This window comes from Scyliorhinus torazame, chromosome 2 (assembly GCF_047496885.1).
Source record: "Scyliorhinus torazame isolate Kashiwa2021f chromosome 2, sScyTor2.1, whole genome shotgun sequence".
Taxonomy (NCBI): domain Eukaryota; kingdom Metazoa; phylum Chordata; class Chondrichthyes; order Carcharhiniformes; family Scyliorhinidae; genus Scyliorhinus; species Scyliorhinus torazame.
Window position 1 is genome coordinate 23,711,082 of NC_092708.1, and position 13,508 is coordinate 23,724,589.

At 49.3% G+C, this 13,508-nt stretch overlaps 1 protein-coding gene across 1 annotated transcript in view; it reads left to right on the forward strand.

The window, feature by feature from the left end:
- The window catches only part of LOC140386825 (protein Wnt-6-like), a 182,936-nt gene extending 173,096 nt beyond the window's left edge, over positions 1–9,840 (forward strand). The window contains exon 4 of the mRNA XM_072469556.1: positions 9,352–9,840. Within this exon, the coding sequence (XP_072325657.1) occupies positions 9,352–9,813 (462 nt within the window). The 3' untranslated portion in view covers positions 9,814–9,840. The remainder of the gene's footprint in view (positions 1–9,351) is intronic.
- The last annotated feature ends 3,668 nt before the right edge of the window (positions 9,841–13,508 follow it).

Consider the following 13,508-nt stretch of genomic DNA (forward strand, 5'->3'; position numbering starts at 1 on the left):
TCCGGTTCATTGGTAGTCTGCTTGGGTTCGCTGTTGGCCTCTTGGGGTCTGTGGAAGAATTCCCGGAGCCTCATTCGCCTGATGAATTCCTCCGTGTCTGCCGCGAGACTGATGGGGTCCATTTTGGTGGTGGTGCAGAAATTGAGCCCTCTGCTGAGGACTTCGATTTCGTCTGGTTGAAGGGTGTAGTCTGACAAGTTGACAATAGATTTCCCTGTATTGTTTTCTACTGTGACACCGGGGGTGGCTTGGTTGCTGCCGGTGGTGATGCCAAGTTTCTCAAGCTTTCTGTTCTTGGTATGCATATAGGTGGCATAGTATTGTTGTCTCATCTGTTTGGCGGTGTTCCGCAGCTAGTCTGCTGCATCCTGAGCGCAAGTTGAGACTATGGCCTCTATCTTGGTTTCCAGGTTGCGTCGTCTGCTGTAGAGCTGGCGGACAAGCTGTAGAGCTTGTTGATGGGAGAGGGGTTTGGGGGGAGTCAGGACGTGAGTTACTCTCCACAGAATTCACAGCCTCTGACCTGCTCTTGTAGCTTCAAAGTAGAGAATGAGTCTTCGCGGGAACTCCACCATCTCCGGCGTCACTTTTTCCTTTTGGTGAAAGGCAGGCTGGCACCAAATCCCAGAATGCCAATTCGCTCCAGGCTATGATCTAATCAGTATGTGAAATAGTCAGAATTTTTTAATGGATACCGCAGGTATATTTCCCTCTCATTGTGAAGATAATGAAATTAAGAAAACTTGAAAGCATTTCCATTACTGTAGAATCGCTACAGTGCAGAATGAGGCCATTTGGCCCATCAAGACTGCACCGGCACGGAAAGAGAACACGACCTAAGCCCACCCAGGTTGAGAGGGTTGTTAAGAAGGCGTACGGTGTGTTAGCTTTTATTGGTAGAGGGATTGAGTTTTGGAGCCATGAGGTCATGTTGCAGCTGTACAAAACTCTGGTGCGGCCGCATTTGGAGTATTGCGTGCAGTTCTGGTCACCGCATTATAGGAAGGATGTGGAAGCATTGGAAAGGGTGAAGAGGAGATTTACCAGAATGTTGCCTGGTATGGAGGGAAGATCTTATGAGGAAAGGCTGAGGGACTTGAGGCTGTTTTCGTTAGAGAGAAGAAGGTTAAGAGGTGATTTAATAGAGACATACAAGATGATCAGAGGATTAGATAGGGTGGACAGTGAGAGCCTTTTTCCTCGGATGGTGATGGCTAGCACGAGGGGACATAGCCTTAAATTGAGGGGAGATAGATATAGGACAGATGTCAGAGGTAGGTTCTTTACTCAGAGAGTAGTAAGGGCGTGGAATGCCCTGCCTGGAACAGTAGTGGACTCGCCAACACTAAGGGCATTGGATAAACATATGGATGATAAGGGAATAGTGTAGATGGGCTTTAGCGTGGTTTCACAGGTCAGCGCAACACTGAGGGCCGAAGGGCCTGTACTGCGCTGTAATGTTCTATTCTTCTATTGTTAACTCCCCGTCCTATCACCGTAACCCCACCTAACCTGCACATCATTGTACACCAAGGGACAATTTAAGCATGGCCAATCCACCTAACCTGCACATCTTTGGATGTGCACCCACTCAAGTGGTTACAATGTGAGAAAGTCCTGCTCAGCCAGTGCCACATTCACTCCTATACAAGATAACATGGTCTAACTGGTTAGGTTTTCATCCATTGCGTTATCTAAATCATTCAACAATAACAGCAATAACCTCTTGCACTGCTATAGCTCCTTTAACTGAGCCAAATATCGCAAGGCACTTCCCGGGAATGCTCGCAATCAAGATTTGACACCGAACCATTGAAGATGATATCAGGGTAGATAACCAAAGGATTGGTCAAAGTGGTCAGGTTTCAGTAGTGTCCTGCTTTTCCATATCCCTTTAATTCTGGGTGGCACAGTGGTTGGCACTGCTGCCTCACAGCGTTAGGGGCCCGGTTTCAATTCCAGCCTCAGGTGACTGTTTAGAGTTTGCACTTTCTCCCAGTGTCTGCGTGGGTTTCCTTCGGGTGCTCCGGTTTCCTCCCACAGTCCAAAGATGTGCAGGTCAGGTGGATTAGCCATGATAAATTGCCCCTTAGTGTCCAAAAAGGTTAGTTGGGGTTACTGGGTTATGGGGATAGGGTGGAGGCATGAGCTTAAATGGGGTGCTCCTGCCAAGAGCCGGAACAGACTTGATGGGCCGAATGGCCTCCTTCTGCACTGTAAATTCTATGATATGATTTTATCAATTGCTCCACTATTGGTGGCCATGCCTTTAGTTGCTGAGGCTCTAGGCTCTGGGATTCCCTCACAACTCTCTCTCTCTTCCTCTCTCTACCTCTCTATCTCTCTACCTCTCTCTCCTACTTTAAGGTTCTCCTTAAAACCTAACTCTTTGACCTCCCAGCGCTTTATACTGCTCGATATAAGGAGATTACGTAGAACAATACGGTGACCAGTGTATGTTTCATAGAATTTACGATGCAGAAGGAGGCCATTCGGCCCATCGAGTCTGCACCGGCTCTTGGAAAGAGCACCCTACCCAAGGCCAACACCTCCACCCCATCCCCACAACCCAGTAACCCCACCCAACACTAAGGGCAATTTTGGATACTAAGGGCAATTTATCATGGCCAATCCACCTAACCTGCATATCTTTGGACTGTGGGAGGAAACCGGAGCACCCGGAGGAAACCCACGCACACACGGGGAGGATGTGCAGACTCCGCACAGACTGACCCAAGCCGGAATCGAACCTGGGACCCTGGAGCTGTGAAGCAATTGTGCTATCCACAATGCTACCGTGCTGCCCCAATGTAGTTCAGCAAAACCCAGCAGGTGAGGACATCGTTAGCCCTCCTTCGGCAGCATCCTCCAAACGCAAGACCACTACCACCTAGAAGGATAAGAGCAGCAGATACCTGGGATCCCGACCCCCTGGAGGGTCCCCTCCAAGTCACTCACCACCCTGACTTGTAAATATATCGCTGTTCCTTCACTGTCGCCGGGGCAACATCCTGGAACTCCCTCCCTAACAGCACAGTGGGTACACCGCCACCACATGGACTGCCGCAGTTCAAGAAGGCAGCTCACCACCACCTTCTCAAGGGCAATAAATGCAGGCCCAGAGAGCCAGGCCCACATCCTGCAAACAAATTTTTAAAAATAACAGATGTAGGCTAAGAAAGAAGAAAACTTAGAAATACTGAGATTGAATTTACACTTATTTGGCGTCTCTCCTTATGCTGACTCCACCCATTTGTGTGGGAGGTGCAGTTTTCTGCTGAATAAGAGGACTGGCAGAAAAGACTGCATTCTGATAGGGTCCTTCGTGACCTCGCACGCCCCAAAGCACTGCACAGCCAATGAAGGGCTTCTTTGAAGTGTCGTCGGTGTTGCAAATGCAAAAAGCGCAGCAGTCAATTTGAGCACAGCAAGCTCCCACAAACAGCAGTGAAATAAATGCCCGAGATAATCTGTCAGAGTGACCAAGGCAGAGGGGAGGAGGCCCTTGCTCTTGCATCAAAACAGTGCTTTGGGATCTGTTGTGTCGACCCGAGTAGGCTCTTTAACATTACATCAGAAAGGGCAGTGTCTCTCACAGCCTCAGCACTGGGAGTGTCAGCCAAGATTTTGCGCTGAATAGAGTGAGTGGAACTTGAACTTACAACCTTCGAAATCAGAGGCAAGTATCTTACTGAGCCACGGGCTCCTTCATTTTGATAGTGCCTGTGACGACTGGTCGGCCTGATTTGTCCCAGAGTGTGTCGCAGACCCAAGTTGGGGAGTCTGTGGTGTTGATTGCTGAATTATCTGAACGGGCGCTAACACTATGTATGGGCCTAACATTGTTCCTAGGTGGGGGGCCTGGTTGTTAGTGGCGTTGCTGGTTTGGTGGGTTTTGTCGGCATTCGCGGGCGTAATGTCCCATGTATCCACAATTATAGCAACCTCGTGGTGCCTGTGCTCTGGGGTGCTGTCCTTCATGTCTACCCTCATTTATCCATGCTGGGTCCTGGTTAGTTCTAACTGGGTGCATATATGCTTCTACCTGTTCCTGATCTGCCTTCCTGTGTAGGGATTGTTCCCAAGCTCTAGAGTCGCTTTAATACCCAAACTTCATTGTGTGTGGCATCTGCAGGGTCGTAATTCACACAAGCCTTTTGACCTGCTTCTGTGGCGTGGGAGACTAAACTGCGGGACCATTTAGTTGTGTCGTTGTTATCTAAGTGTGCGCGGTTCAAATCCCCAAATACTGCTGTAAAATGGATCCAGAGGCGACCTGCAGATGCGGTCGGATGCTCTCCCTTCTTTTGCCTACAACGGTTTAAACATTCTACTGGGTCTCCCTTGTTGTACCCGATCGCATCTAAAATGGCCGTTTTCATCTCCTGTAGGGTTCCTCCTCCTACATTCTGGGGTTTTGGTAAAGCTGAGCTGACGGGCTGGTCAAGGCTCATTACTATAAGTTTAAGTTCCTCCCTTTCGTCTAGACCGGGCATAACCGTTTGCTGTCGTACTCTCTCAAAAACATTATGTGGGTCTGCGGTGGGTTCGAATGGATCAATCTTAGCGCGGGCATCTCTCAATTGGGTGATGGATAATGGGGTGGTGTAAACGCAATCGGGCTCCTCCCGATCCGATGACGTGCGCTGTGTGGTGACCGGATTCATGGGGGTGTGTGCTGCCTGTGCAGTCGATGGTGTGGGTGCTTTCCTTTTCGGGGCCTGGGGGGCTCTATTGTGATTTTCTGTATCCTCCACATATCTCTGGGCGGTTTCATTTAGTTCTTGCCAATTGGGGGCACCTTCCTCATCTAAATTTTGTCCCGTACCAGCCTCCCCGAACAGGCGCCGGAATGTGGCGACTAGGGGCTTTTCACAGTAACTTCATTTGAAGCCTACTTGTGACAATAAGTGATTTTCATTTCATTTCATTTCAAAGGTATCTCTGAATCCGTTTTGCACTGACAGCAGTGACTGCAACCTCTCTATTTGTTGATACATTTCGCGTGATCTACTGTGCTCTGTCTTTGTTCTGTAGTGGAGCTATGGAGCGCTCGTAAAGCTGCCTTTAAATCCGCGCATTGTCTTGTTAACTGTGCTACCTACTGTTCTGTCTCTTCTCGTACCAAAACTGCGCGCTGTGTATCTTGGTCGGCTTTATCGTACTGGGTCTGAAAGCTGCTAAGGTGAACTAAACAAGATTGGTGTGCCCGTTTGGCATCAGCCATCTCTTTATCTTTAGCTGCCAACTGTTCCCGGAGTTGCTCATTAATCTTTTCACATTCACTGTAGTTTCTCTCATTCTTCTCTTTCTCATCTAGCTGTCTGCAGAGTGTCCTCATGACCTCCCCTGTGCCTCTGACTGTGCCAAACAGGACACTATTGCCATCGGCTTTCGAACTTCCCCTGCGTTTTCTTATGTACCTCGGTTAGGTTGTCCCACCAGGTTTGTCCTATGCTTCCTGGACCCGACTCTTCATTTGAACAAAACTCGGACCAAAGGGGCCATCCTTTCCCCTTAAAATACTTCCTCAACTCTTCTTCGCATATGGGGCACTGCTCTGCTCTGTTGGTCGCTGTGACCTCGGGTTCCTGCGGGTTCATTAAACGTTCCATCGCTTTTGTGGCCATTGCTACTAATATCTCATTTTTCCTACCGTTAATCTCTGTTTTCCTACCGTTAATCTCTGTTTTCCTACCGTTAATTTTGGACAGGGGGAATAAGGCGGTGATTCGAACAGCGGGTATGGCCTAGGCTATTTTCCGGTTCACAATACTCCCGATAATTTTACGCAAAATCTAACGAGTTTACCTTATATCCCTGTTCGTATGCATGCAAGTTAATACACACTTCCGAATCTTGGTGATTTGATCGATACGGGCCTTACACTTGTGGTTCTTTCACTTTTTTCTCGCAATTGGATTTCAAAGTTTTGTGGGTTCTCTCGGAGTGAAAAAATCACTTCCAAATCGAGTCCCACCAGAGTCGCCAATAATGTTGCCAATCGGCACCAATAATGTTACCAATTAATAATGATGCTCTTTAGAGTCGCCAGGTATCAAATGATACCACCACAAGGCTTTATCTGATATCGATCAAAGGACCACACAACCAGTTAGTCAGTTCAAGTTCAAAGATGGTTTATTTACACACAAGGATTACTTTGACATGCAACACAAAACACTACAAATTAAACTACACCTAACAACTACAATAATCTATACTTAACTTCAGGGCAACCGGCTCTGTGCAGATGGATAAGGCCTTTGTCCGGATCTTGCGTGGCTGGGTGGAAGAAGTGGCTCTGTTTCTGCTGGGCTCATCCGTCTGGCAGCGATCGTTGGTCTTGAACTAGTCTGTCTGGTCATTATGCTGCACTTGGGTTGGCATAGGCTGGATCCAAGAGAGACCTAGCACATGGCTGTGTCTCTTATCCCTCTGGGATTTCACGCTCTTTGGGGCGGTCCTTAACTTGGACCCAATAATTCGACAGGCTTCGATCACTGCCTTTGATTTTGGCCAATAAAGGGGCGGGTGCCTTGATGGCTGGGAGTGTCCTTAGCGGTCATTGACCGTGGCTGTTTGGGCTCCCTGAGTAAAGGGAGTGGCGCCGATTAGTCTGTATCTGTATCGGTTACCTGAGTACAGTCCTTTTGTTCTGGGGAAATGGGCCATTAGAATGCAAACGAGTGGGGGTTTCGATCGCGTCTAGCTATCTGGGTTGCAAATACACACACAAGCTCTGAGTGTGTCTGAGTCCTGGGTTGGCCATAATTCCCATGGTCCTTTGCAGGTGGCCATCTGAGATGGCCATGATTTGTGCCAGCCTTCATGTCTCATCTTTACATTAGCCTCCTTCTTCCTCTTGACAAGTGTTTCGCCTGCTTTAGTAAACCACGGTTCCCTCGCTCGACCACTTTCTCCCTGCCTGACAGGTACATACTTATCAAGGACACGCAGTAGCTGTTCCTTGAACAAGCTCCACATTTCCATTGTGCCCATCCCCTGCAGTTTTCCTCTCCATCCGATGCATCCTAAGTCTTGCCTCATCGCATCATAATTGCATTTCACTCAGATATAACTCTTGCCCTGCGGTATATACCCATCCCTTTCCATCACTAAAGTAAACGTAATCGAATAGTTGTCACTATCACCAAAGTGCTCACCTACCTCCAAATCTAACACCTGTCCTGGTTCATTACCCAGTACCAAATCCAATATGGCGTCATCTCTCATTGGCCTATCTACATATTGTGTCAGGAAACCCTCCTGCACACATTGGACAAACACGGACCCGTCTAAAGTACTCGAACTATAGCGTTTCCAGTCAATATTTGGAAAGTTAAAGTCCCCCATAACAACTACCCTGTTGCTTTCACTCCTATCCAGAATCATCTTTGCAATCCTTTCCTCTACATCTGAGACCTGAGGAAGGAGCAGCACTCCAAAAGCTAGTGACAGCGAAACAAACCTGTTGGACTGTAACCTGGTGTTGTAAGACTTCTTACTGTGCTCACCCCAATCCAACGCCGGCATCTCCACATCATGGCTACCATTCACTTGAACAGCTAGGGTCTCTTGCTCAGGTACACCTTCAAGTTAGGATGACCCCAATGCATGTATGCAAATTTCCCCGTGACAGCCAATCAGCAGCTCCACTCTACTGCCCTCTGCTGGATGCTTGTCTTCACTTGAACAGCTAATGTCTCTTGCTCAGGTACACCTTCAAGTTAGGATGACCACAATGCACGTATGCAAATTTCCCCCGCGACAGCCAAACAGCAGCTCTGCTCTACTGCCCTCTGCTGGATGCTTGTCTTCACTTGAACAGCTATGGTCTCTTGCTCAGGTACACCTTCAAGTTAGAATGACCACAATGCACGTATGCAAATTTCCACCGCGACAACCAATCAGCAGCTCCGCTGTACTGCCCTCTGCTGGATGCTTGTCTTCACTTGAACAGCTAGGGTCTCTTGCTCAGGTACACATTCAAGTTAGGATGACCACAATGCACGTATGCAAATTTCCCCCGTGACAGCCAATCAGCAGCTCCGCTCTACTGCCCTCTGCTGGATGCTTGTCTTCACTTTTACAGCTAGGGTCTCTTAATCAGGTACACCTTCAAGTTAATCTATTAATTAACCAATCCTCTCTCCATGCTACTATTTTGCCCTTTATGCCATGGATCTTTATCTTACGCAGCAACCTTTTGTGTGGCACCTTGTCAAAGGCTTTCTGGAAATCCAGATATACCACATCCATTGGCTCCCCGTTATCTACCGCACTGGTAATGTCCTCAAAGAATTCCACTAAATTAGTTAGGCACAACCTGCCCTTTATGAACCTATGCTGTGTCTGCCCAATGGGTCAATTTCCATCCAGATGCCTCGCTATTTATTCCTTGATGATAGATTCCAGCATCTTCCCTACTACCGAAGTTAAGCTCACTGGCCTATAATTACCCGCTTTCTGCCTACCTCCTTTTTTAAACAGTGGTGTCACGTTTGCTAATTTCCAATCCTCCGGGACCACCCCAGAGTCTAGTGAATTTTAGTAAATTATCACTAGTGCATTTGCAATTTCCCGAGCCATCTCTTTTAGCACTCTGGGATGCATCCCATCAGGGCCAGGAGACTTGTCTACCTTGAGCATTGAATGAGTAACCCAGAGGCCCAGGATAATGCGCTAGGGGCAAGGGCTTAAAACCCGTGACAGCAGCTAATAGAATTTAAATTCAACGAATAAAGCTGGGATTGAAAGCTAATCTCAGTAATGATGGTCATCAACCCATTGTCGATTGTCGTAAAAACCCATCTGGTCCACTAATGCCCCCTCAGGGAAGGCAATCTGCCGCCCTTACCTGGTCTGGACCACATGTGACTCCGGACCCACAGCAATGCCCTCTGAAATGGTCCATTAAAAGCCACTCAATTGAAGGGCGACAGGGGACGGGCAAGAAATCCCGGCCTTGCCAGCGACACCCATATCTCATGAAAGGATAAAGAAAACCTCGGGGTGGGGGAGTTGCATCTTTAAAGCTCGTGACCCAGGCAAAGATTTCAATCTCCATTTGAGCCTTGAGTAATTGGGTGAAGGGATCAAAAGTCCACATGTTCCTGTTGGGATCCCTTCGCTTTTAGTCTGCAAACTCACCTTAATTAAAGTTCGTTAAAACCTTTCAGGCAGCAGCATTAATCATGACTTCATTACAGTAGGTATGTAAGTTGAGGTGAGGTTTGCCGCTGTAACAGCCGGACAATCCTTTCCCTGTAGCTATTAGAATGAATTCTTCAGTGAGTTTTATCTTGCCAATCTATCTGTGATTTTTTCTCTTTCTGTCTCAAACTGCAGGCTGTGAAAAGTTACCTGAGGACGGAATGCAAATGCCATGGCCTGTCAGGGTCCTGCACCCTCAGGACGTGCTGGAAGAAAATGCCCAACCTGCGGGAAGTGGGCGCCCGCCTCTTGGATCGCTTTAACGGCGCCTTCAAGGTGATGGGGGGCAACGACGGGAAGACCCTCATCCCGGTGGGCCAGAACATCAAGCCCCCCGACAGGCACGACCTGGTCTACTCGGCCAACTCCCCCGACTTTTGCCAGCCCAACCGCAAGACAGGGTCGCCGGGCACCCGGGGCAGGACCTGCAACAGCACGGCGCTGGACGTGAGCGGCTGCGACCTGCTCTGCTGCGGCAGGGGCTTCAGGGACCAAACGGTGGTGGTCGAGGAGAACTGCCTGTGCCGCTTCCACTGGTGCTGCGTGGTGCAGTGCAAGAAGTGCACTGTCCGCAACCAGTTGAGCCTGTGCTTGTGACCGGGTGGTGGGTGGCAAAGGGGGATGGCGACGAGTGCCTGAGGGCAGGGACGGGTGTGGAGAGGGAATGGGGGGGGGGGTGCGGGTAGAGGTGTGATGGTCAGGTCTAGCCAGATGCATTCCTGGATGCCGTTCTGACACACAGCCCTCCCACCCCCCAGATCCCGTCACCTCCGAGCAGCCCCCGCCCACTCGTCCTCTGACACCTCCGCATTTGCAACTCCCGACCACCATAGAATCATAGAATTTACAGTGCAGAAGGAGGCCATTCGGCCCATCGAGTCTGCACCGGCCCTTGGAAAGAGCACCACACTTAAGCCCACACCTCCACCCTACCTCCGTAACCCAGTAACCCCACCCAAACTTTTTTGGACACTAAGGGACAATTTATCATGGTCAATCCAACTAAACCTGCAACATCTCTGGACTGTGGGATGAAACCGGAGCACCCGGAGGAAACCCACGCAGACACGGGGAGAACGTGCAAGTTCCGCACACCCAAGGTGGGAATCGAACCTGGGATCCTGGAGCTGTGAAGCAACTGTGCTAACCACTGTGCTACAGTGCTGCCCACCTGGGAAGCGAATAGGCTCTTTCCTTACCTGGTTGAGTGACTCTTGACTGCCTGTCCAACAGATATCTGTCCTCACCCGTCCCCAACTCCAACATTCTTTATAATTAATCAGCAAACTTCTTTGAAGGAAGTCAAACAAAACCACAATTTTATTTACACCCCCGATGATCCCACTCTTGCTCCCGGATTTTGACTCAGGGTGGTGTCGCGGAAATGAATCTCCAATTCCGGAAGGTTCCAGCTCAGCCCTGGAGGGTTTGACAATCCGGACTGAAACGTCAGTCTCCACAAACCCACCGTTCAGCTACTTGACGGAGATTCCTGTGAGGCAAAGTGGGTGGGGGGGGTTAAACCCAAGGAAAGAGCCCCCCACACCTATACAACCTACGGTGTTGCATCCTAATGACATGGGAGAGATGGAGAGGTCCATAGGAAGAGCTCCCAGAGGAAAGCCTCTGACAACAAAAAAACATGTTGCACTGACATAACTGTGGCGATGGGTAAAGAATTGTAGACGCTCGGACTGGCGTGGGAAAAGGAGGTGTGGGTTTTTTAATAAAGCTGCTGGTGGTGGGGTAGGGTGGGGTGGGGGGATATGTTCCAATGGTATGTGACGCACAGGAACCTTCAGAGAAACTGGACCTCCTGCAAACTTCGACTTCCTGCTGTCTGAGCAGTTTAAACATTAACCGGTGATCTCAAAGGCAGAGAGAGCTGTGAGATATTTCACACTGGGATAAGGCCAGGACAGGAATTGAGAACGATGTTGGAAACACACTCATTGGAGGAGCGGTCCAAAACATTTGCATTTATTTTGTGTGCGTGCGTGCGTCATGCACGCACATGCGTGCGCCATTTGTGCGTGTGTTTCTGTGCATCATGTGTTTCTGAGTCAAATATGTCTGCATGCGTGTGACTCTGTGTGCGTGTGCACTGTCTTTCTGCATCACATATGTCTGCATGTATGTGAATGTGTACACGTGTGCATCATGTACTTGTGTAGGCACTGTGCATTTCTGTTTTGGTGCGCGCAAGCATACGCGTTAAGATGCATTTGCACATCGTGGCCTGATTTTTTTGCCCGTCGTCTGTGCGCACTCAGTGATGCGACCATCAATTCACACGAGACAGAGAGTTGACGTGAACAGTGGTTTTAATCAGCTAGAACTGTGCCTGCCTGCGACTGCTCTGTATTGAGTGCCACCTGCAGGCAGCAGACCTATATACCTCCCCCGAGGGGGCGGAGCCAGGGGCAGATCCCACAAGGGCACCAACATGATACAATGTAATGTCATGTAATACAAAGGTCCATAGGTGGAGCCCACAAGGGCATCAACATAGTACAATGTAATGCAATGTAATACAGTGGTGAATGGTTGCCGTAATACATTCACCACACTCAGCAGACCGGGAAGAGGTGCCAAACGCGTTCCCAGCCATGGCCAACCCAGAGTGCACTATGACACTGGCTGGTCAATTAACAGCCCGCCAGCTTCAAACACGCTCCGTTAAAGGCTGACCGCTGCCAGGGAGGGAGGTCGACAGGGAGCCGCGGACCTGTGAAAATAATATCAGTGCGAGTACTGTGCCAGGTGTGTCCGGGTATCCCAATCATTCACAGGCCTCCATCCCCAGACACATTTGTTCATTTTCTTTGAGCCCTGACCTTTGACCCTGGATGGAGGTTGTAGCTAAAACGTAAAGGCCGCCCGGCGAATTGGCCCGCTCGTCGTAAAGTCAGACGGGTAACGTAAAATCCCAGTCAATTGCAGTTTTATTAATTTCCGACTTCCTTGCACCTCTTCCAACCGAAACATCGCCCGAGTGTGCGACGGGGTCAGGATGCAGGCCCGATATCTTCTCACTCCGTTTTACGGCCGTCCGGGTCAGCCGCGCCTGAACTCTACACGTAAAGCTCTGGCTTTGGTGCGTGCATTGTCGACTTGTGTGTGCTTCACGTGTTTGCGTGTGTCCTGTCTTTGTGTCTGTGTGCGCACATGCGGGGAGGGCCAGACGGAGGGTAGAGTGTGGCTTTGCTGAAGGAATTGCTTTTCTGGTAAACAAGGCATGTTCGAAACAGATTTTCCTTTGAAAAGACTGAATTTCTAAGGCTGTTCTGTTTTACCAGAGTTACAAACAGAAATCTGTATCCCATCTTTGGCAATCCCCCAATTGCATCTTAATCCCAGATCAATTCCTTTAATTCCCTGCAGTCTCTCTCTCGCTCTGTAATATGTGCTATGTACAACTTGTCATTAAATACATGCGGTTCTATTTAAGGAAAAATAATTCTTTACTGAACATTCTGTTAATTCAGACCAGACAAGATGTGTGTGTCTGTGTGAGTGTGTGCGGTGTGTGTGTCTGCGAGTGTGTGTGTGTCTGTGAGTGTGTGTGTGTGTGTGTGTGGTGTGGAACTCAGGAAATTTACCCGCACTTCTGGATGTGCATTGTCAATACTGACATATTCCCTGGAATACCCTGCAAACATTTATGCACACAAGGAGATCCCACGTAAATAAGGACCCACTCTCCGGGCAAGCCCCATACCTACTGACATACTCCCTGGGGATCCAATGTAAATACTGGCACACTTCACAGAGACACTTTGTAGCAACTGACACATTCACACGGTCCCCTCTAAATAGTGACATGCTCCCTGGGACCCCTCTGTAAATAACAACACACTCCCCGGGGATCCCCTGTAAATACTGACACACACCCCAGGGACCCCCTGTAAATACTGACACACTCCACGGGGACCCGCTGTAAATACTGACACACTCCCCGGGGTCACTCTGTAAATACCAACACAAACCCCGGGGACAATCTGTAAATACTCACACACTCCCCGGGGACCCCCTGTAAATACTGACACATACCCCGGGGACCCCCTGTAAATACTGACACACACCCCGGGGACCCCCTGTAAATACTGACACATACCCCGGGGACCCCCTGTAAATACTGACACATACCCCGGGGACCCCCTGTAAATACTGACACACACCCCGGAGACCCCTTGTAAATGCTGACACACACCCCGGGGACCCCCTGTAAATACTGACACACTCCCCGGGGTCACTCTGTAAATACCAACACACTCCCTGGGGACACTCTG